The following is a 23,473-nucleotide window of genomic DNA, read 5'->3' on the forward strand; positions in this document are numbered from 1 at the left end:
TACACACAGAACCTAATGGTGGATGAGCTGTAGCCACTGAAGTATGCTGTTCCTTTTTTTTTTTTTTTTTGTGAACCCCAAACACGAGAAGTATTAGAACCTATAGTACTTAATACCGTGCTTGGGTTGGAGGTTGAGAAGACGAAAGAAGATATTTGTTGACATTGGACTTGAACTTCTGCAGATTGTAATTTTCAGGAAATACGTATGAAGGAAGGTTGTTCCAGAAAACGGCAGTTGAATGAATGAATAAACGAGCAAGATGAAAAGTTGGTTCTGTGGGTTTGAAGTTGGACAGTGGGACCTGGAGCTTTCTTAGCATCAAGATTCTTCAAAATCCTTCTGACATCGTTTTGATGGAAGACCACAGGAAGCATTGAATGGAGCGTTTTTGGAATGGTGGGAGGTGTTTTACCAAGATCATTAATACATGAGCTGGAAGAAAAATGGGATGCTAGCAGGTCAGCTTTATCCTTGGCTGAAGTGACAACAGAACCATCTGGTTTGGACAGAGGTGGGAGCAGAGATGGGCAAAAGTTGTGGCCAATAGCTTTGGCAAGAGACCAGAATGCTCGGCTACCATTAGGGCAAGAAGCAAGTTTTCTACTCTTAGCCTGTTCAAACTCTAGTTTGGACTGATTAATAACTGCTTTACAATTGTTACGAGCTTTGGTGTAGGCAGAAAATGAAACTGGAGAATTAGAAACAAGCCAATTACGATATGCAATATTCTTCTCTTGAACAGGCTTAGCACATTTATTGGAAAACCAAGGTTTAGATAAGGGACGAGATTTTAAAGTGGAGTGTGGGATAAAGGATTCCATTCCTGCAAAAATAATTTCACTGACACGGTCTGAGCAAACATTGACATCAGAAGTTTTGAAACAGTAATCCGACCAAGGAAAAGAAAAAAAGAAGTCTCGCAGGTCATCCCATTTTTTATTCTTATAATGCCAAACAACACGAGTTTGGGAATAGCAATGAGATAAAGCATTAGCATTAGTAGAGGCATTTGATGCAAGAAAGCAAGCTTATGCAGCATCAGCCAAAAAAAAAAAAAAAAAAACCACTTCCACTTCACCCCTCTGTTCGTTCCAAATACCTGTCCAGCTGAGCCTTAAACTTATTTAGGCTATCAACTTCCACGACAAGGGATGGAAGTCTGTTCCACCAACCAACCACCCGCTGGCTAAAGGCAAATTTCCGCACGTCTATCCTATATCTGTCTTTCCTCTACCTTTGTCTCTTCTCCAATGGAACCTTTAGGTTCCATTGGAGAAGAGAAAATCACCAAGTTGTGGTCTGAAGTGCCTAAAGGACCTCTCACTTCGACCGTGTACTTAGAAGGGTTGTTTGTGAGAAAAAGATCAAGCGTATTGGCTGTATGATTAGGATTGTCTGGTATTCTTGTAGGTAAATGAACAATCTGTGCAAGGTCATTAGTAATTGCCAAAGCCTCAGCATCTCGACCAGCTGGGTCAGTGAGACTAGAAAACGGAAGCCAGCTGGAGTTGTGAACATTAAAATCACCAAGGAATATTACTTCACTGTTAGGAAAGTTGGACAGGAGAAAGTCAAGTTGCAAAGAGAGGAAGTCAAAGAGCTCCAAGTGATTAGTGGAGTTGGGAGAACAGTAGAGACAACAGATGAATTTGACACAATGAGGTAGAGAGATTTTAAGCCAGAGAAGATCAAAGAGAGGAGATTCCAAATTGCCAAGTCTCTGACAGGGAATATCAGAACGGACATATGCACAAGTACCACTTTTGAGGCGAAAGGAATCACACAGCGAATAATTTGGGCATCTGAGATGTGTCCATTTGGAACCCATAATCTAACTTAGATCACCCAAGTGACAGAGGCATAACAAGGTGTATCAGTCTGCATCCCATGTGAGGCAGGAGAGAAAGGATGTTCAGACCTTTCGTACACTTTGTACACACGAATATGTGATGAATACTGATGAATATGTTAATGGCAGATCAGATTTTTATTAAATAAGGACCCCAAGAATTTTGTGTCTAGTACTACTATCAGAATAACAGTTTGTCCAGTCCCTATTCAGGTTCAGGACGAAGATTATCTTATAAGAGAAATGTACACAAAGGTCTTTTGAAGGGAGAACCTGAAGCCATTAGTCACTGCCGAGGAGCTGAGATGTTCAATGGTCTTATGCAGTTATCTTTCAATGACCTTCATGTTTCATGACTGGAAAAATATGCTAAAATTATCTACATAGATGACACTGTTTACAGCTTTGGGAAACTGCTTGGTCCTAATCCTTGAGGTACTCATTCCTCCTGACAAAAGAAAGAATGAGAGAGAGAGAGAGAGAGAGGGAGGGAAGATCCTACATGAACTTAGATTGACTGACAAGATAAAAAGTTTAATAAAACAGGGAGATGACCTCTAAGACCAAGGCTATTAAGTTCTTTTAAAATTCCGAATTTTCAAGATACAAATGCTTTTTCCATATTAAAGAAGACCAACACCAGGTGCTCTCGTTTGAGGATGACATCTCATATGGATGTTTTCAATCTAATTACATGGTCTCCAAACTGGGTCCATTCCTTCGGAAGCTGAACTGTATACTGGAGAGGTTATTTGCTTCTAAATACCACATATAGGATGAGAGAATGGCCACTCTCTCCAAAATTTTGAATAAATAGCTAGTCAGCTGTGACAGGATGACAGTTAGATGAACTAAGTCCTTTCTGGGTTTAGTGAAGGTAAGCCTTGCAAGCAAGCATCTGAAAACTGCTCTTCAAGAAAGACTGTTTTATAGGAAGAGCAAGTGATCCATAGATTTTAGTAAAAGATTTTAATCATTTCATAATGCATGTCAGGTTGAGAGCTGTTTTAAACCATTATATGGTAAATGACTCATTATACAGATGAAACCCTTTGATGTGAAATGAAGCCTGCATCTCAGTTTATTATTTTGGGACAAGTAACTCTGGAGAGTAAGATGATATTGCAGAGCAGTTAGAAAATGTTTGCCCAAGAGCACTGGCCATTGCAACTGAATCTGCAATAGCACATCCATGAAGGCTTCATTACTTAGTCTCCACTAAGTAATGAAGTTACCACAGGGAAGTGATCACTTTCACATGGGTTCTCCTCCACCTTCCAAGTAAGTGACAAGAAGAGAAAATAGAAAGATCAATGGCAAAAAATGTCTGGGTAAGCATGTGGAAGGTGTTAGAAAACTTAAAAAGAGAGAGGTCATTGCGACGAGCATATGCACTGATATTCCACCTCCCATTAATGTCAGAATTACCCACTGAAATCTTCAAGAAATAAGACAGTGGAAGGCAATTGAAGATTATCAAGATTATAAGATTTTCAAGGTCTGTCTAAAGGATGTCAGTCCCTGGTGGCAAACAGATGGGGCAGACTTAACGTTAACAAAGATGCAACTGCAATTCTAATTGCTACTGCTTCTATTGTTAGTTGTGAGCAGCATAGCAAAGGTTGAAATGGGATCTCCCTGCAAGAACAGTAACTTCTTCAGGGGCACGTGAATCCCACTTCTACCTTCATGTATATCAATAACATTATGCAAGGAAGAAGTTTCCATTTATCTTTAGTATGTCTCCTGCCTACAAAAACACAAAGAACTTTCAGAAGTAAAAAAAAAAAAAAAAAAAAAAAGAGAGAGAGAGACCACCTCCCGAAGTGCTGGGGGCTTGTTTTCTCAGCCTTGGATTTATCTCCTTTGGGAAAGTATAGGTGTCCACTTCTTTCTCCACAAAGAGTTCCAAGACTGGATCATCTTGTACCTCCTTCACCCTTTTTTTTCCCTTGTATCATTAATATTAGTAAGGCCAAATGATGCAAGGAAGTGGTTCTTCTTTAGCACCACCTTTGTGGAATGGGGGGAAACATTAGCACTTTGCCAGTCCAAGGGGATCTTTCTGGAGTTTAATTATGCGCTCTCATTAACATTTAAGTACAACCCAGAATATACATTCTCCCTTGATTTCCTTTAACCTCAGTAGCTTTTTTAACAAATGCTTCTCTGAGATCATTATATAACTTCTCATAGGCCCTTGTCAGGGGTCCCAATAAAGGGATTTATATTATCAGGATTCATAGAAATTTTGATTTGTTTCAGTGCCTGAGCTCTCCACCTACCAAAGAGCCCCAAAGGACATCCACTACCAAGAAAGCAAAAAATGTCTTTGGACATGAGATGCCAGGACTACCCAAGTAACATACCTGCACTTCTGCAAGCTGGAATCCTGCCACTTGGACCATGAGAGTAGGAGTGTGGCATTGATATGGTTGACCCATGCAGGAAAGCCCACTAATCAACTGATTGAGTAAGCCATCCCAGGATCTGCCATCTCATTGAAACAGGAGCCAAAGTACAGTGTTAATGATGGGCCCCACAATCACCAGAATCCCCTTTTAAAATTTCCACAAGTTTCAGCACATGGCAAACATGCCAGATTCCTATGATGCTAGCGTGGAACCTAATGGGTACTGGATCTCAGTGATGCTAATCCAGAGGACTAGCAGCATCACTGAAAGGTTCACTCAACATGTACAGGTATCCAAATCAAGGAAAGCCTTTGATGGGTCTTCAAGAGACAGCCTGCTTGTTTTGGAACTAGTTCCAGAGTCTGCTTATAATGCTGTGAATTATATTCAGTTTCCTGGCCACTTTAGCTTGATGTTGAACTATTTACATTCTCCCTATTGCCTCCATCTCAAAAACTATTCAAATAGTGTGTGAAGTTTTCACAATGATGGCTATCTTGACATGGCAAGCAATAAATGTGAAGGAGGTTCTGAAAACGGTTTTATATGGTTAGCTGATTTGTATGTTGTAACAAGTTGCACGTGAAGGGTCAAATTTTTTTTATTTTTCTTCTCATTTAATAATTGTTTCCATTTTTATTTGTATTAAAAATGTATCTGCATTTTTGGGTGTTTTAACAATAGTATTTTATACCTACTATCCTTGTCATTATATGCTACTTGTATAATAAAATTTGCAAATAACTAATCCTAAGCATTAAAAATACTGAAATGAACACAATCAAATTTAGAAGTATGAAAACTGCTGGAAAATTTCAGAATAAGATGAATATCATAGCCTGTAGAGTGAATCCTATACAAAAGCAACAGCACAACACACCAAGTGACAGAGTACTGCTGCTTCCAGAAAATAATATTCAATTGCAAAATCTGAAGATATCTTTAATATTAATGAATATAATAATAATAGCTCATAACCATATTTATTTTTATGAAATAATTATGAAATTAACTGTGCAAGGTGGTGCATATATTTAAAGCACATGGATATCACTTAACACAGCATTTTTTTTCTATTTTTCTTTATGTATATATCTAAACAAGGCTGCAAAAGCTATTCTGAAAGCTTTAAGGTATGATTTTAGCATGCACTGCACAGGATTCTGCTGCAAGGGAACTTGATCATGCTGAATGAAAAATGCAGCAGATACTGGGCAAATGCTACTTTACATTTTTTCTGGACTATGTTTCCCTTCATCCTGATCCTCTTCTTCAAATGGATTGCAGGAACTTTGCATGCTAACAAAGGAAACTGGAAATTAAAAGCTCCACTCCATCACATAACAGTCGTAATAACTAAATTTCACAAAATATGAAAACATACTACATAAATGTTAGGTAACACTTGTCAGATAAGACAAAACCCATCACTGCACATGTGCACTCATCAATCATAAACCTTACTTACTTAGACAAAATTCCAAATACAATAAGATACTATTTTAAAACAAATATTTACAATTTAAAATAATAGCCAAGAAATATTTAAGTTAAATATTTCACTTTCTAGACATGCCTAAGACAGTTTGTTTTAAAACTGTGTAAATTCTTAAATAAGAATTATATTCACTTCTTTTCTTTTATACTAGAAACAGACAATATTTTTTAAAACCAGGTAACTTGTAATAGAGTAAATACAACATTTTCATTAACATGTTAAAACTAAGATACATTCATAGTTCTAAATTAAAAATTATTAGATTATTCAATATGGAAACATAAAAACTTAATTACTAATGTTAACCATAAGTAAAAGTATTCAGAACTGAAATGTAACAAATTACAAGTAAAGAAATCATGTGAATCACCAAACAAAATGATACTACTTATAACTATTTACTACTCTTACAATGCAAAATGATTTTGCATTATAAGAGCAAAAAAACTTTCAGAGTTCTGAACCAATTCTCTAGAGGCAGCTTAAAAACTAAATTTGAACAAATTCGAGGCATTCAATGGATGGCTCAGAAGTTGAAACACATCTCAAATTGTTTTGTTGAGGTATCATTAATGAATCAGTGTGTTGACAAAAATTCAGTGGCTTTGTGGAAAAAAATGAGTCATTATATAGTGCTAAATAAAACTTTGTAACTTTTAAATGCAAAAAGTGTTATTGATTGTAAAACTAAAAAATGACACATTTTTTGATTATTTAACCAAGAAATGATTGAGCAGAACAGAAAAAATACTGTTATTTTGGAATAATGTTATTCCATCAGGATAGCAAATGTCAAATTTGAATTCCTTCCACCAAACAAAGACACCCACCAGTCTTTTATTTAAAATTTATCAGAATTTTTAAAGTTAGCTAAAATATACTGATGATGATATTTATTATTAGAGAATATGGAAAAATGTGATAATATTGCCAATCTTTCCAAAAAAAGATAACACTGCTGGAGTTTACTTACAAACCTCAAAAAATGTGACATCACTATGCATACAAGAATATTTTAAAAACTATGGATTTTCTCCAATCACTGAAGAAGAATCTAGTACAGAAAACCATGTTTGGCATAAAAACATTAAAATCAAAGCATCGTTCAAATGTTATATGACAATAACATTTATGTCACTGGAAGCAGCAATCGGGAAGCAGCCACTGAAGAAAATTTATCTATGATGACAACCTCAAGGAAAAAATAATTCAATTGAAACAGGTGAAAAATGGATATTGATCTTGAAGATGCTGAAAAGAACCACTAACAAAAAAAGGGATGTTTTTCAAAGTTTATAAACTTTGGAGAAAGGAGAAATAGAACAAACAGAATGATTGACGACAACAATTTCTCTGATAAAATGTGTGCATTAAAAATTTTTTGTTGAAGACAGTTGTACGTTAAAAACAGGGAGGCAGATAAAAATTATCAACTTTTTTTTTAAAAATCGGTCAAATGTTGTATATGTGATATACAAAAGTTTGACTGATTTGTCAATTTTACTCATTCTTTGTATATAAAAAGTAAAATTATTATTATTATGTGTTTTTTTGCATTATTTACAAAAACCAAATATATAACTAGGGCTACTTTACTCTTAAAATTAGAGAATACTTTTAGAAATATTTTTATGAAAATACAACAGCATTTTGTGTACACATTTCTGTAACTCTTTGGAAGGTGGAAAAATCATGGAAGCTGGAACAATTTATGAGATTTTTAAAGCTCTATCTTTGAGGAGCTTAACTGTATCAATTAGGTTGATTTATTGATAAGTGTGGATAACAGAGCATATGTCCAAACCATTAAGGCCAGAAATTGGCCTCTACCATTGGAGAAACCAAAGCATCCCCAAAATAACTTATTCACTTGGTGGAGTTCAACTAAACCCAGTACTGGAAGAAAGGGACTTGGGTGTTACGATACGGTCAGACATGAAATTCTCTGAGCATTGTAAACAGGTTGCAAGGAAGCCCCATGGTGTCCTATCGATGATCTATCGAACTTTTTCAAGTAGAGATAAGGATGTGATAATCCCATTATATAAGGCTTTTGTTAGACCACACTTGGAATACTGTGTTCAAGTATAATGACCGCACCTAAAGAACGACATTGAGTTTCTTGAAAGGGTGCAAAGATGGGTAACTCGCCTGGTGAAATCAGCAAAGGGGCATCCTTATGAAGAAAGGCTTCGAATATGTGGGTTGACATAAATTCAAGTTACAGGGAGAGATGTTCAGATTGGACTGCAGGAAGTTTTATTTTAGCCAGTGAGTTATAAATTACTGGAATAAGTTGCCCACATGGGTGGTAGAGGCTGACAGATTGGGGAAATTCAAAGGACATCTGGATAGCACCTTCGGGTGAGGGAAACGCATAGGATGATAGGTTTAATTTCCTTTTCTTTTATTAATTATTATTTATTTTTTTTTATCGTTATTTTATTCGGGGTTTTTTTTTTTTTTTGGCTGGTGCAGCATAAGCCATAGGCTTTCTTGCGCCATGCGGCCATTACTAATACTAATACACAATTTGAATGGAGAAATGCATTATACTGATAGTACATATCATATGTACTCACAATATTAAAAAAAAAAAAAAAACTTTCACTCAAATTGTATTAGGTAGGACCACCCACCTAATAGTGGGTGGTTCTACCTAATATATCCTCTTGCCACCAGTACTACTGCCACAGGTGAGGCATGGGGCAGTGGTACTCTAAGGCAGCATTTCCCAAACTTTTTAGTCACGGAACACTTTTCATTTCACAATATATTGACAGAACACTTATATATTTATGGAACACTTACAAAACACAAGTTTAGCGGGAGCCAAAGAACTGTTTGTAATATTTTATTACATACAACGCACTGTGCATCAGGAGCATCTTTATTTCCAACACATGTAAAGCCGAAATTCAAATAACTGTCATTATACTTTCGTTTTGGTCTTTTATTAGTTGGTTCCAGATGTTTCACCTCGAATTTTTTGGGGAACAAAAGGCTGCGACTGTTCATCCTCACTTTAAAGCGTGACAATATTGTGTTTATTTTCATCCACCACAGTTGCAATACTAGAAGTACTTGCTTCTCGTTTTAAAGTTCCTTTTTCCAATCACAAATCCATGGTCATGTATTTTAATAATAATATTTCGAAATACTGAATCAAAAAAAAAAATTTAAACAAAGAAGTGAGTTTAGTTATGATATCGGTTCGCTTCCCCCTTTCCTTCAATCCGTGTACTCCAGGCTAAATCGCATACGAATGGCATATTAGATCACTACATTGCTACTTTTTCATAGATGTGTCATTACTTCCACACATACTTTTCTATGCAAAAGCATGCCAAAATAAAATGTTCAGCAGACTATTTGATTATTAGTCTGTGCCAGTATATTAATAACCGAAAAAAAATAATGTTAAAAATTATAATGTAATGATACACAAGTGGTGTCTGCTACAAATATGCAAAATTTTTTTATTTTACTTATTTTTTTAAATTATTAATTATGATGTTCCGTGGAAGACAGTTTGAGAAAAGCTGCTCTAAGGCCTCTGAGCATCACAGGAGGTCTGCTGTACCATGTTACCAGTATTGCATCCTGTAGATTTGTGAGAGTCTATGGTGCGGGATCCAAACACTGAATGTGTCGAACCACATAATCCCAGAAATGTTCTAAGGGATTTAGTTCGTATCCTGCAAATTCAGCAAACAAGGTAGCATGTGGAAATCACTTTTGTATTGGGTAAACCACTCTTGTGAACTGCTAAATTGGATCCCCAATTTAGCAGTTCACACTACCTTCCTGGATGGCAGTCACCATGATGGGGTATACCTAACGAGTCACAATGAATAGGTACTTTTTAGCATTTATTATTATTATTAGCTATAGAGTGCAAGGAAGCCAATGCCTGAGGCTTATGCTGCACCAGCCAAAAAAAAAAAAAATTCCCGAGTTACCCTGTCAGAGAGAGAGAGAGAGAGAGTCAAAAGAGAATCATCAAGAAAGAGAAGAATGATGATATCCAGCTCAGAACCATGGGTGTGCCAAGCCCATACTCACCAAATGTGAGCCCCTGGGATTAAACATGGTCTAGGGCAACGTTACTAAAATTGTGTTCCGCGGAACAGTAGTGTTCCGTGAGATGTGAACAAGTGTTCTGCGAAAAACCGTAATTAATAATTAAAAAATAATTTTTAAAAATAATAAAATAACTAAATTTTGCATATTTGTAGCGTACATTTTTGTATCATTATAATATTTAAAATTTTTTTTTGGTTATTTTGTTGGGCTTTGTATAGAGAAGTATACATAGAGGTAATGACACCTTATGAAAAGTAGCAATGTGGTGATCTAGTATGCCATTCGTATGCAATTTAGCCTGGAGTACATGAGTTAAAGGAGAGGAGGAAGCGAACCGATATCATATGTATAAATTTTTTTTGATAATTATTAGTATTTCGAAATATTATTATTAAAATATGTGACCATAGATTTGTGGTTGAAAAAAGGAACTTTAAAATGAGAAGCAAAGTATTTCTAGTAGTGCAACTGTGGTCGATGAAAACTAACACAATATTGTCACACTTCATAGTGAGGATGGACAATCGTAGCCTTTTGTTCTCAAAAAATCCGAAGTGAAAAACAAGAACCAACTAATAAAAGACCAAAACCAAAGTATGATGACAGTTATTTGAATTTCAGCTTTACATGTGCTGGAAATAAAGATGCTCCTGATGCACAGTGCATCATATGTAATAAAATATTAGCAAATATTTTTTGCTAATATTTGCTAATATTTTTCTATAATTCCCGCTCTCTCTTTTAAAACAGTCCGAACACGTGCCGCCACCGGCCAACATCCATTTACTGTCCAACTTCAAACTCACAGAACCAACTTTTCATTTTCCTCGTTTATTCATTCAACTGCCGTTTTCTGGAACAACCTTCCTTCATACGTATTTCCTGAAGATTACAGTCTACAGAAGTTCAAGTCCAATGTCAACAAATATCTTCTTTCGTTTTCTCAACCTCCAACCCAAGCACAGTACTAAGTACACAAAAGTTTACAAAAAAAAAAAAAAAATTAGTTCTTTGGCTCCCGCTAAACTTGTGTTTTGTAAGTGTTCCGTGAATATGTTGCGAGATGAAAAGTGTTCCGTGACTAAAAAAGTTTGGGAAACACTGGTCTAGGAGTATGAGGGTTCCAAGAGACTCCTAGGAAAGAATCCCCGATACCAAACACTGCCACACCTACCTACCTGCATCTACAGGCCACAAGGTTCACAGTTCCTTGTTGGACCAGGACATCAGAGTAATTCCTCACTGCAGTTGGTCATTATACTCTCCATCTACTATCCAAACAGCAAAGCAGGAAATGCAATTCATTAGAAAAGCAACTTTTTCCCATTGGTAATGATCCAATGATGCTGTTTAGATGCAAACTTTAGGCATTACTGGTGGAATAGGTGGCATTGGTACTTTGGCCAGATGCCTAGGAAAACACCACTAGTCATCCCCTGGTTAAAATCTATGGTTAGCTGTTCCACTGTTTTCATTCTGTTGGGTTGTACCTAGCAGGACAGTATATGTTCACTACAACCATTAATGAGGCATGAGCACCCATCATTGGCCGGGTGACTGCTGCTCCTGCACTCTGCAAACAAGCCACAAGGTTCGCAGTTTCCGTAATACTGCTACCCTTCAAACTGTACCCGAAAATCATCCCTTTTTTGAAGTCTGTAAGATCATGTCAATCAAGTATTTCATATGGACCACATACTGCAAACCTGCAATATCACATTTACTGATTCTCACTGTGATACCAGGTGAGAAGGACTTATTGACTGCTAAAACATGGGGTGGTCATAATGTTTCGAATGGATGGTGTATACTAAACAGGAATCTGGAATTGGGAAAATCTCATGTTATGGGTTTCAAATTACTTTATTTCTTCAACTTTGATTAATTTTCATAAGCAGTTCTGTGCTCAACTTTAGATTATGTAATATTTTCTTCAGTTACTAAGTTCCTTTCCCCTTCCCCTCTATGTGTAAGAACTGTCATTATTATGCAAATGTGTCATGCCTTGTTTATAAGTTAATCTGAACAGTATTTTCAATTCTGCTAATAATAAAAATTCAGCTATATTTAAATGACAGAGTGAAATTCCCAGTTAAACATTTATTATATAATTATTATTTTTTAACCTGAGGTGAATTTGCAACTATTTTCTACTTGTTATATGAAAAACAGCCATATATCATGAAGAATTTCAACACTGGAAGTAGTGTTCTTTCATGAAGTCAAAGAATAACTATTGTTGTAGCAACATCAAGATGCATTGCTCTAGTTAAGCTAACAAATACATCAAAGTTTGAATGTATGATATTTTTAAAATTAATTTCCAGGGTTTTATAAAATGGGGTAATTCAGGACAAAAAAGGTTTTTCAATTCAGAGTACAAAGACTTAACATTTCTGTAACCTCAGCCCAGTTCTTAAAGTGTCTTCATATTGCATTTGGATGTGTTTCTGTATCAAGGATTCATATTAACATGTGCTAGAACAAAGGAAAGGCTTAAAACTTTATCACTATGCGCAATCAGACATTTCATCAGAAATAAAGCTTGAAGCCTTTATCCTGTTACTGGGTAACTTTTCAAATTGAGAAAATTGATCTGGTTGTTCATTCCAAATTCAAGGGCGAGTTTTAGCCTGTCATGTACCGAATTAAATTTTGAAAAGAGATTGTTAATGATGGGTCTATTGCCTATAATTAGGATGTCATCGGCATAGCGTAAGTATAATTTTATTTCAGAGGGAAAGGATTGTAAAATTTGTTTCTCGATAGTGGCTAGGTAAATTTCGGACAGGGGGACAGAAATGCCTAGGCCCATTGTTAACCCGAATGTTTGTTGGAAAATTTTATTGTTAAATCTAAAATACCTGGCATCTAATAAAAGTGTGGTGAGTTCAAGAATATGGTCGACAGAAAGGGAACTGCGTTTGGCTAAAGTATCATCTGCAGTTGAGAATTCCTGTAAATCTTGCAGAGTAAAAGGGATATGTACATTAGTATAAAGGGATATGATGTCAAAGGATGCTAATATGTCTCTGTCAGATATTACAGTATTGTCTATTTTTTGGAAAGCTTGATTGGTGTTATTAATTTTGAATGTAGAGAATCTGGTAAGAGGTGATATAATTTTGACAAGAAAGGTGGATAAATTGGCAAAAGCTGATCTGCTGAAAGAAATAATAGGTCTTAATGGGTAGCCAGGTTTATGTAACTTGGTAATCCCGAACATGTGGGGAAGGATGTTATTGCAAATTCCTATTTGTTGTAATGTAAAAAGATTAATTTCCTTATTAGAACAACTGGATTGCATGATGGTAGCTTACAAGCTTGTGCAACTTTGATATTTTTAAATGTTTGGAATTAGCTATGAATTTAAAACTGAATATTAAATTATGTCAGGGCAAACAAGGATTATTGGAAAAATGCTGACTACGACGTTTCCATATATTGTATGGTTTTGAAATGCAGGTTGAACCCTGTATGCATAATAAAACAAACTTGAGTATCAGGTGATAAAATCCGACAATCCACTATTTCCTCCTCATTGCGTGTAAACAAGCCATGTATCCTTAGCACGCACGCACGCACACACGCGCACACACGCACGCGCACACACACACACACACACACACACACACACACTGAGACATTACAAATACAAAGTATCTGGGTGTCAAGTGCTCATCAGCTTACTGCAAGTTGTGTTCAAGTGCAGTTCAATTTTAAGTTCATTCTATTGTTTTCAAATGCAACAATTTCCAATCAGAAAAAAAAAATTCTTATAACCCAATCCCCAAGTGACAGCATTTAATAAGGAATTCACTGGCACAAGTGTGCACCCTCTGCTCTTTGTGATTTAGTGCTGACATTCATGGAGCTAACATGGCAAACAATTTCCTGTAACCAATATTAACCAGAACTGTTTTCAATGCATTAAAGCCTATTCCCACTCTCACACACATTTCCTGCATCTTAATCAGTGGGTCTTTACAAATCAGTTTATCCACTCTCTCCTCATTTTCCTCCACCATTACTGTACGAGGATGAACTGACTTGGTATGTTGTTCAAACAAATATCACCATCACTGACACCCTACCCCACCACCTAACTGTGCTCACATCAGCTGTCATGTCCTCATATATATTCTTCAAATATCAGTAAATCTCAATGGATGCAATGTTCTATGCATTTAAGAACTCAATAATACACTACTGTTTCATATGCATATAAATGTTAGCCTCTATTTTCACAGATTTATATCTCTACCACCTGGCATGCACTGTTGAAAGGATACTGGCAGTGACATTTAAAATTTCATCTGACTCAATTAATGTATGTAAATCACACAAGCAGGATCAAAAATTGCAGGCATTAGTTTTAGGGCCACCTTTGTATTAAGAATAACATCTATATTGCAATGCAAATCTAATCCGCATACACAATAAAAGGTTTATATAATACCTGCACTGAAAGAATTTAGTTTATGTTCTGGATACAAGTAATTTTTTTAGAATATTCCCTTTGGCATAATTCAAGATACAATCCCCCACAACAATGACAACAGAGATTAATTTATTTAATGACAATAGAATGTTCACATGCACTCACCTTAACCATAAATAAAATTTTAAAAAATCTAGTTTATACATGGTACTTACGAACTAGCTGCAGAATTCCTATTTGACGAGTCTTTTCCTTTATCTTTGTTATTTTTAGGTGTACTGTTTTGGTTATTAATACTGGTCAAAGTTACTCCAGTATCACTAGTGTGGCCTTTCTTTTCTTTTTTGGAGATATTATGGAATTCTGGTGTATACTCCTACATAAAACATTTAATATTCAATTCGTCAGATTTTCTACTTGTATCAAAAATAATAATAATAATAAATAGTAGAGGAAATCAAATTTATAATAGTTAAGTATTAAAAAGAAGTGGCTATTACAGCCACTTATGCACATATACCTAACTGACTTCCCCCCCCCCCTGCATATCACCAAATTTTTACAGGAATCTGGTAACTAGAATATCCAAATGTATTTTAGCACCAACTAAAATTTTTTAAACTTTTCTCAATAATTTCCAAAACTGAAAACAAATGTTCTTAAACTGATCCAACCAAACTGTGTGCAGTTACAATCAGGTTCACAATTGTTGAATAATATTTTTTGGCAGGCAGGTATGAACTTCATTGCTTTTTGTTGTTTGTTATCTTGCTATTTGTTGTTTGTTATCTTGCTATTTGTTGTTTGTTTTTGTTTGTTATTTGGTTTTTAGGAGCATTAGCAACTAAGGCCATATTGCTCCAGGGATATGCGGTGGTCATTTACTGACCTTTCCGCATCCTCCGTATTTGGTGGTCACGGGCTCAAACCCCGGTCTAATCAAGAAGCGTGTGCTACGCACTACTGCTCCTGCTCACCTGGCTACGGAGGCGCCCCTTTTTCTTGCTACTAATTTTCATTACATTGTTGTGGTAAAAGCAGCCTATAGTTTGCTTATTGCCAATAACCTGAAAAATCCATAAAGCATAATAACAAAAAAAAAAAAAAACATGCAGTAGTAAGTAAATACTTTATGAAATTTACTCAGAACACAACAAAATTAAGCTCCTCACTCTAGGCATAAGATTATTTTGGCAGTACTTGGGCTATGCTGGATAACTTAGGCTTCTTTGAAGTCCTTTCTATCAAGGTGTTGAAAAAAATTTGATATAAAGGAGTTTAACTGGTGACTTTCATTAATGGTATGGCAGGAAACAATAGTACTTTATCCTACCCACACTTCCCACAGTGCAGTATCATTTCTGTGCTCACCAATTCAAAACCCAAGTTTATGATACAGATGCCTGATGTAGCATTTGTTGCACTGAAAGTCCAATACAGTCTCAAATCTCCACAGTCTCAATATTTGCTTTAATTTATAACTGCTAATGAAGAAAATGTGTGTGTTATATCATTTGGTGATCCTGGTAACCATTTCACCTACCCTGAATAGTAAAGGAATGTAAAGGTAGGTTCCCTACATTTTATGTGCAGAAGAAGCTATGTTTATGCTGTCCAACTTCTTATTAGTTCTAGAAGCTAAAATCAGTATCATTTTTACCAGAGGAAATTAAGAGGTTAATCTTGTTTATTCTGATCTTCCACTTCAAGAAAAACTGAGCAGCAATAAATTGCTTCTATACTTCTACACAGAAGTATAGAAGCAATTTACTGTTGGGGGGGGGGGGTCTTGCCACACTCCAAAAATCACTAAAAGAATATCATCAATAAAATTCCTTTAGAAACAAAAGCCATAGGTAATATTTTGCAGTGCTTAAAATACCTATGGGATTCTCTCAGAAACATACCTATACAGAACACCATAATTCTTCTAATAAAATAGTTGAATCAGCTAAAAACAGAGTCGGCATCCAAACTTGATAAGAATGTCTTCTCATTTCCAAACAGTGATTCAAATCCCTCTAAACCCATATTTTAAAAGAAAGCAAAAATACTAACTACAAACAGTGGAAGAAATATGGCACTTCATCAGCACACATAAAATATATTTAAAAAAAAAAAAAAAAAAAAAGCAGAGCATTATTTCAATTCAAAAAAATTGCCCTACAAAAATTATTTAATGTTCAGGCTAAAATACAATAAAAGAGCAATTATTATAAAAACAAGAGCTACCTTACAGCATGATCAAGTTGTAGAATGAATAAAGTGCAATATGGAAAGAAGCAAAATCTGTTATCTGCACTAAGGTACATAGCACAGTTTTCAAGAATTCAATTCTTATAAACAAGCACATTGTACGCAACACCAAGTGCCTCCTAGTCAAGCCCTGCTGATTAACCAACTTATGAACATGAATACAGTTAAGCAGATAATGAAACAATTATGCCTTGATAGCAGTGAAGGCCCTCATGGCATCCATAGTTTTATTATTAAATTTCCCAGTGTTTAATTGTTTAGTACAAATCATTACTATCAGGATTACTCTGATTCCTAAACAAGCTAGCAGTCATTAGCAAACCATACAAGCTAATGACCAACTGCTGTTTTGTCAGTAATAACTGAAATCATTGATAAAATCATGCTGACATACCTTCAAGATACAATCTTCACTAATGCACCTGTTGACATGCATTTTGGTGGGCCACTCCACAACAATAAACCTATCTGACACCATCGTGCACATCCAAATTGCATTAAGATAAAGCACAATGCAATGTCTTTTATTTAGACATCAAAGGTGCTTTTGACAATACAAATCACAGAAAAGCCATTGAGATACTAAAAAATCATTTTCTCATTGGCAAAGTGGTAATCTACAGTACAACCTAAATCACAGAGAGCATCTCTTCCCCACTAATATTGATATTCTTGTCACAACCACAACAGGCATTGCTCAAGGAAGTGTACTCTGCAGTACCATATTTTCAGCATCTGTACAACTACTCCTGCAAGCAAATCTAAATCTGCTGGCATATGCCAATGATTTACAGATATTTATAATTCAAAAGTCTGTGATGATATTTGCAAGGTTAACTATGATGCAAATTTAGAGATGTATAGAATCAAGTATCTGAAAGAACTCAATTTCATTATCAATGCAAACAAATCTGTTCAGATAACTTATTTCTTATAGAAATAACTAAACCACATAGAAATTAAAATTGTACATGTCTCAATTACAAATGCCTATGCCTACAAAGACTATGCAAATGTCTATGTTGTGTCTTTTACATAGAAAGGATTTGACATACTCCGTATACCTCTACATTCTACGTAGAAAAATGTGCGTGGGTGGGCAAGCAGGGGGCAGAGCCCCTAGTTATTATTATTAAGTATTTACTCATTTTATTTTATCCCTTTTTTTTTTTTTTTGCAGGCACAGCAAAATCCTGTAGTTTCCTTGCATTATGTGGCTAATACTAATAATACTAATTTCTTATCAAATTGCAATGTCATTGACTCTGAGTTTCTGAGGAGATCATTAAGAATTCTTCTACTCTCCAATAGGATTCTAACCTAGATTTCTCCAAATCGGTGACAATTGACAAACCACTATATCATCACAAAGGAATGAGTTACTCCTCTGAAATAGTTGCTTATGCTAAAATACCGCTTTGTAAGTCTTGTTTGAACAAAATAGTTCTAACAAAACTTACTTATTGAAATAAATTGTTGTATTGAAAAATTCAATACAACAATTTATTTTCATTCTGCCTATGCACAAAATATTAATTTACAATTTCTGTAATCTTACAAAGAAATAAAATATATATAGGAAAAAAAGAAAATCTTTATGTAAAGTTCATCTAATGGTTAGTGCAGGAATGGAAAAACACTAGTTTGGTTTCTTTGATTATTTCTGAAATGCAATATAAAAGATTAGAAATCTTATAATACCGTATTGGTGGACTAATAATAGAATAGCAATTGCTTAAAAAAAGATGGTACTCACCTTGAATAAATCTGCAGTGGTATATTGAGAAGAGATGGTTAGTATTTAGGTTGAATTGTTAGCTAAGAAACTAAGAGGGGGAAATGAAGAAAAATGGAATTTAAAATAAGCACAAGGAGGTAGAAGTGTACACATCTGATCCTTGGTTGTCATTGAAGAGGGAAGAAGTAATTTGAAAGCTTGAATAAAATAATACGATGAGGCCAATAGTCATTACGAAGAACTTTCATTAAATAATAACGTCTTCAGCTGGCAATTGAATGGGCAGAGAATGCGTGTTGTTTTAAAAGTTTAAGTTTATACTCTCGCAATGCACTTTTTGACACATGGGAAATTTAACTGCGAAAGGTTCCAAGCTGGTGAAAGGTTGAAGGGGAGTTTGGCATTAATAATTTTAAGATTAGAATGATGTCGACACCATTCAATCACGAGTGCTTCATATTGAAGAATTCTATAATTAGATTTGAGTTTAATAATGAAAATAGCAGAGTCAATAAGAGGGGTGTGATTGTGGGTTTTGGCATGAATTGTGAGTTCTGTACTGGCTTGACTTGTTCTAAAACCGTTGAAATGGTAATATGCGCGGGTGTTGGAGGATTTGGAAGAACCGAATTTGATGGTAGTGCTGCCAATGTAACAGGCGTCACAGTTTGGCTGACATTTTATGAGGTATATTATATTATTAAGATCGCTGGTGGAATAAATGTGTGTATCTTTATAGGAATTAAAAAAAGATGCTAGTTTATTGTAAGTGGAAAAGACGAGAGAAATGTCTGTGTTATTAAAAATACGACGGAATTGTCCTGCAAGTTCACTATGGTAGGGGAGGATTATACGAGTGTTGGTTTTGTTATTGTGTCTGGTTGGATTAATAATTTTATTTTTGGCGGTGGAAATTGTATTTAGGATAAATTGAGGGGGGTAACCTCTGGCTAGAAATTTTTCGGTAAGGTATTGAAGTTCATTATGTAGGTCATCTTGTGAGGAGCTAAATTTTAAGGCATTGTGAATTTGGTTGTGTAAGACGGCTTTTTTAGTGCTGAGGGGGTGGTGTGAAGAGAAATGTAAGTATTTGCCAGTGTGGATGCTTTTTCTGAAGATCTTTGTGCATAATTTTGTACCTGTTATATAGAGGGTGAGATTGAGAAAATTGATCTGGTTGTTCATTCCAAATTCAAGGGCGAGTTTTAGCCTGTCATGTACCGAATTAAATTTTGAAAAGAGATTGTTAATGATGGGTCTATTGCCTATAATTAGGATGTCATCGGCATAGCGTAAGTATAATTTTATTTCAGAGGGAAAGGATTGTAAAATTTGTTTCTCGATAGTGGCTAGGTAAATTTCGGACAGGGGGACAGAAATGCCTAGGCCCATTGTTAACCCGAATGTTTGTTGGAAAATTTTATTGTTAAATCTAAAATACCTGGCATCTAATAAAAGTGTGGTGAGTTCAAGAATATGGTCGACAGAAAGGGAACTGCGTTTGGCTAAAGTATCATCTGCAGTTGAGAATTCCTGTAAATCTTGCAGAGTAAAAGGGATATGTACATTAGTATAAAGGGATATGATGTCAAAGGATGCTAATATGTCTCTGTCAGATATTACAGTATTGTCTATTTTTTGGAAAGCTTGATTGGTGTTATTAATTTTGAATGTAGAGAATCTGGTAAGAGGTGATATAATTTTGACAAGAAAGGTGGATAAATTGGCAAAAGCTGATCTGCTGAAAGAAATAATAGGTCTTAATGGGTAGCCAGGTTTATGTAACTTGGTAATCCCGAACATGTGGGGAAGGATGTTATTGCAAATTCCTATTTGTTGTAATGTAAAAAGATTAATTTCCTTATTCTGTCTGAGTTTCCTTAGGATTGTGTCCAGTTTGTTTTTGAGTTTTGTGATATTGTAGTTACTGTCATTTATATATGTGTCCTGATCGGCTAAAATTGATTCCATTTTTTCTGTGTAGGAGTCTTTGTCCAGAATGACGACTGTATCTCCTTTGTCAGCCTTTTGAATGATGACATTAGAAGTCTTACTTAGTTTGTGTATATCCAAAAGTTGCTGTTTTTTTTATATTAGAGCGGGATGTAAGTTTGGAGTTTAAGATGCTATTAGTTTGTTATAAGGCACCATTTATCAGGATGTTGATTGAGTTTGGATTGGAGTTCTACTATACAGTCCTTAATTGGATAATGTTGATCTTTAATGGCAAAGTTAAAACCGTATTCTAGGTCGGAGAGTTCGGAGGGTGTAAAGGATTTGGAAGAAAGGTTGACGGTAGATATTTTTGTGACGGTTCTTGATGTGAGGGTATTCCATTTTTTGATGTGTCTCTGTTCTATGCTTTGGGTGGTGGCATTGATATGTGTATTATTGTAATTAATAAATTCTGTCCATGCGTGGGGTGACATATCTTTTTTAAGGTGGAATCTTAATTGGTGTATGCTGTTTAGAAGATTATATTTTTTGTTGAATCTCTTCTTAACGCCAAACTCCCCTTCAACCTTTCACCAGCTTGGAACCTTTCATGGTTAAATTTCCCATGTGTCAAAAAGTGCATCACGAGAGTATAAACTTAAACCTTTAAAACAACACGCGTTCTCTGCCCATTCAATTGCCAACTGAAGATGTTATTATTTAATGAAAGTCCTTCGTAATGACTATTAGCCTCATTGTATTATTTTATTCAAGCTTTCAAATTACTTCTTCCCTCTTCAATGACAACCAAGGATCGGATGTGTACACTTCTACCTCCTTGCGCTTATTTAAATTCCATTTTTCTTCATTTTCCCCCCTTAGTTTCTTAGATAACAATTCAACCTAAATACTAACCACCTCTTCTCAATATACCACTGCAGATTTATTCAAGGTGAGTACTGTTTTTTAAGCAATTGCTATTCTATTATTCTGAAATGCATTATTTGGAAAATAATGTCAAATGCATTATAGTGCAAATATAAAGAAAGGAAAAAAGGTACACCAATGGCACTTGCTTGAAGAAAAAAATGAAAGTTTTTAAAAAATGTAGCAAAAGTTTGGTATTACATCTTCTATGCTTCCACATTTGTGATGGACATGCTGAAACCTATTTTTTTTTCCTGCAGTATGCAAATTTACTATAGTTTAGAGAATTATTAAAAAAGAGATTCTAATATTTTGATAGAATCTTTTCATTTTATTAAAGTTAATTATATAAACAAAAAATGTAGAAATAATAAAACAGACACTTTACAAACATTTTTTTTATAATATAAAGGAAAGAAATGGGAAAACGGTCATTGATTAAACCTACGACGGTTCTGACACTTACAATATATATGAAGATTGGTATGAAAATATTTAAAATTGATAATATTTATACAATGGAACCCGCTTAAGAAGATCATGCTTAGAATGTTATCGCACTTAAGAAGTTCAAATTGTCTAGTTTCAAAAAATGTCCCATTAGCTTTAATTTTTCTCTCTCTCTCTATTTTTTTTTCCCTTCAAAATGTTCGCATTTATAAGGATTTTCCATTTAAGAAATTAATTTTTGTTATTATGTGACCATTTACAAGCATATGCTTTTACTAACTAAAATGAAACATCAAAACAAATGACTTTTTCTACAATTATGGATCTCATGTTAAAAGTGCTCTCTATTTTCATAATGTTCCCTTAGTATTACACTACTTTAAACAGTTCTTCAATACCATACAAAAAAGCAACTTGCTATGCTATGAAAGTAGATATTGCTCCATATGAGAAATCTGTGCCATCACAGCAAAAAAAAAAAAAAAACCCTTATTTTTCTAATACAAACCTTGAATTTTAGGCCCAAAAATAGAAAAACAAAATATGTTCAGCTATCATTCATACATTTATACTTTATCAAGACATGAAGATTTTTAAGTTCTATTATTTCCAACTTTAAACCACCAATCTTTCTCGTATTCTTTCAATTAACTATGCTATTGTTTAGAAGTTTCTATTTTTTAATGTACAAAGATACCAATGCAGAGTGGGGGAAGGGGAGTAACTTTTGGGTACTTCTGACTGTGTAATTTTTCTGTTAACTGATAATTAAATATGCTTTTTATTAATATCTTTTTGAGACTCAAAACTACATTTAGCAAAAATAATACTTCCACCCTAAGGTGCCCTCCTGCCCGACTAAGATGTTCAAATTGTTTTGGTCCTCATCTTAAGCAGGTTTCATTTAATTAATTATGAATCTATAATCACTTAATTATGGTATCAAAATAATAATGAAGAAAGGCATGGAAAGTCATCTACCACCACCAAATGCTACCAAGTGCATTACAAGACATCATGTTGATTAGGATGAGAGAGGGAGCGGGAAAATTCAAGATCAATTATGCATTAAAACTGGACTGCTCAACATAAACATTAAGCAACATCTTCAATATTGCTTCATTCTTTATGAATATATTGGTGCAAAAAATTTATTTTGTATTAAAAAAAAAAAAAAAAAAATACTATTTGTTACAATGTTGAGCATCCCAACTACATTTTTTTTTCAGAGGTGACTAAGTTGTGCAAAATGTTAAGGTACAAATAACAGCAAGAAGATACTAGAATGTTAAAGGAAGGACAAACAAGCCACATATTGTGAGTAAAACAGGTCAGCAGAAAGTGCTTTTCCAGGTGCTAAGGAAAAGTGTAGGTTGAAGGGCATGAAAACACACTACTACTTCTACTATTGCTACTACTAAGGAAGCCTGTCTGAAGCACAAGCAAAGAATGATTACAGGCAGATCCTCTCCAATTCTATGCTGATTCACAAGGGTGATGCCACTCTCAGGAAATGAGCCCCTCTTGTTCCTCCCTATGATGTCACGGAATTCTTCAGAATAATCCTAAATGATGGCAAATTAAAGACACAGCATTAAAAACTGTCTTGTGCAAAGTTTCATTGTATTTGTGTTTTGATCACTGATGTAAGCCGTTTGGCTGTCTATTTCTGATTTTGGTAATCAATTTCCACAACCTGGCTTTTTATAATGATCTTAATACGATAACTTTCTTTTTACAACATTACCAGGATGTGAGAAAAACCACAAATAAAATATTACACCCATCCTAAATGTATGCAATCAAATAGACGCACGCGCAAAGAAAAAAAAAATTATAACATTAATTAAGCAAAGTGCATAAATGTTGACACCCT

General features: G+C 34.8%; 1 protein-coding gene across 14 annotated transcripts in view; it reads right to left on the bottom strand.

Annotated features, from left to right (window-relative positions):
• The window catches only part of Synd (protein kinase C and casein kinase substrate in neurons protein Synd), a 262,630-nt gene that overhangs the window by 37,854 nt on the left and 201,303 nt on the right, over nt 1–23,473 (bottom strand). For 12 of the 14 annotated variants that reach the window (XM_090383311.1, XM_090383314.1, XM_090383317.1 and 9 more), the window contains 3 exons: nt 23,055–23,162; nt 14,507–14,667; nt 5,497–5,565 (listed from right to left, as the gene is read on the bottom strand). In XM_090383311.1, the coding sequence (XP_090239437.1) occupies nt 5,497–5,565; nt 14,507–14,667; nt 23,055–23,162 (338 nt within the window). The remainder of the gene's footprint in view (nt 1–5,496; nt 5,566–14,506; nt 14,668–23,054; nt 23,163–23,473) is intronic. The other 2 variants (XM_090383323.1, XM_090383324.1) reach the window with 2 other exon arrangements.

Source organism: Mastigoproctus giganteus, chromosome 10 (genome assembly GCF_048544385.1).
Source record: "Mastigoproctus giganteus isolate SK-2022 chromosome 10, ASM4854438v1, whole genome shotgun sequence".
Lineage (NCBI taxonomy): Eukaryota > Metazoa > Arthropoda > Arachnida > Uropygi > Thelyphonidae > Mastigoproctus > Mastigoproctus giganteus.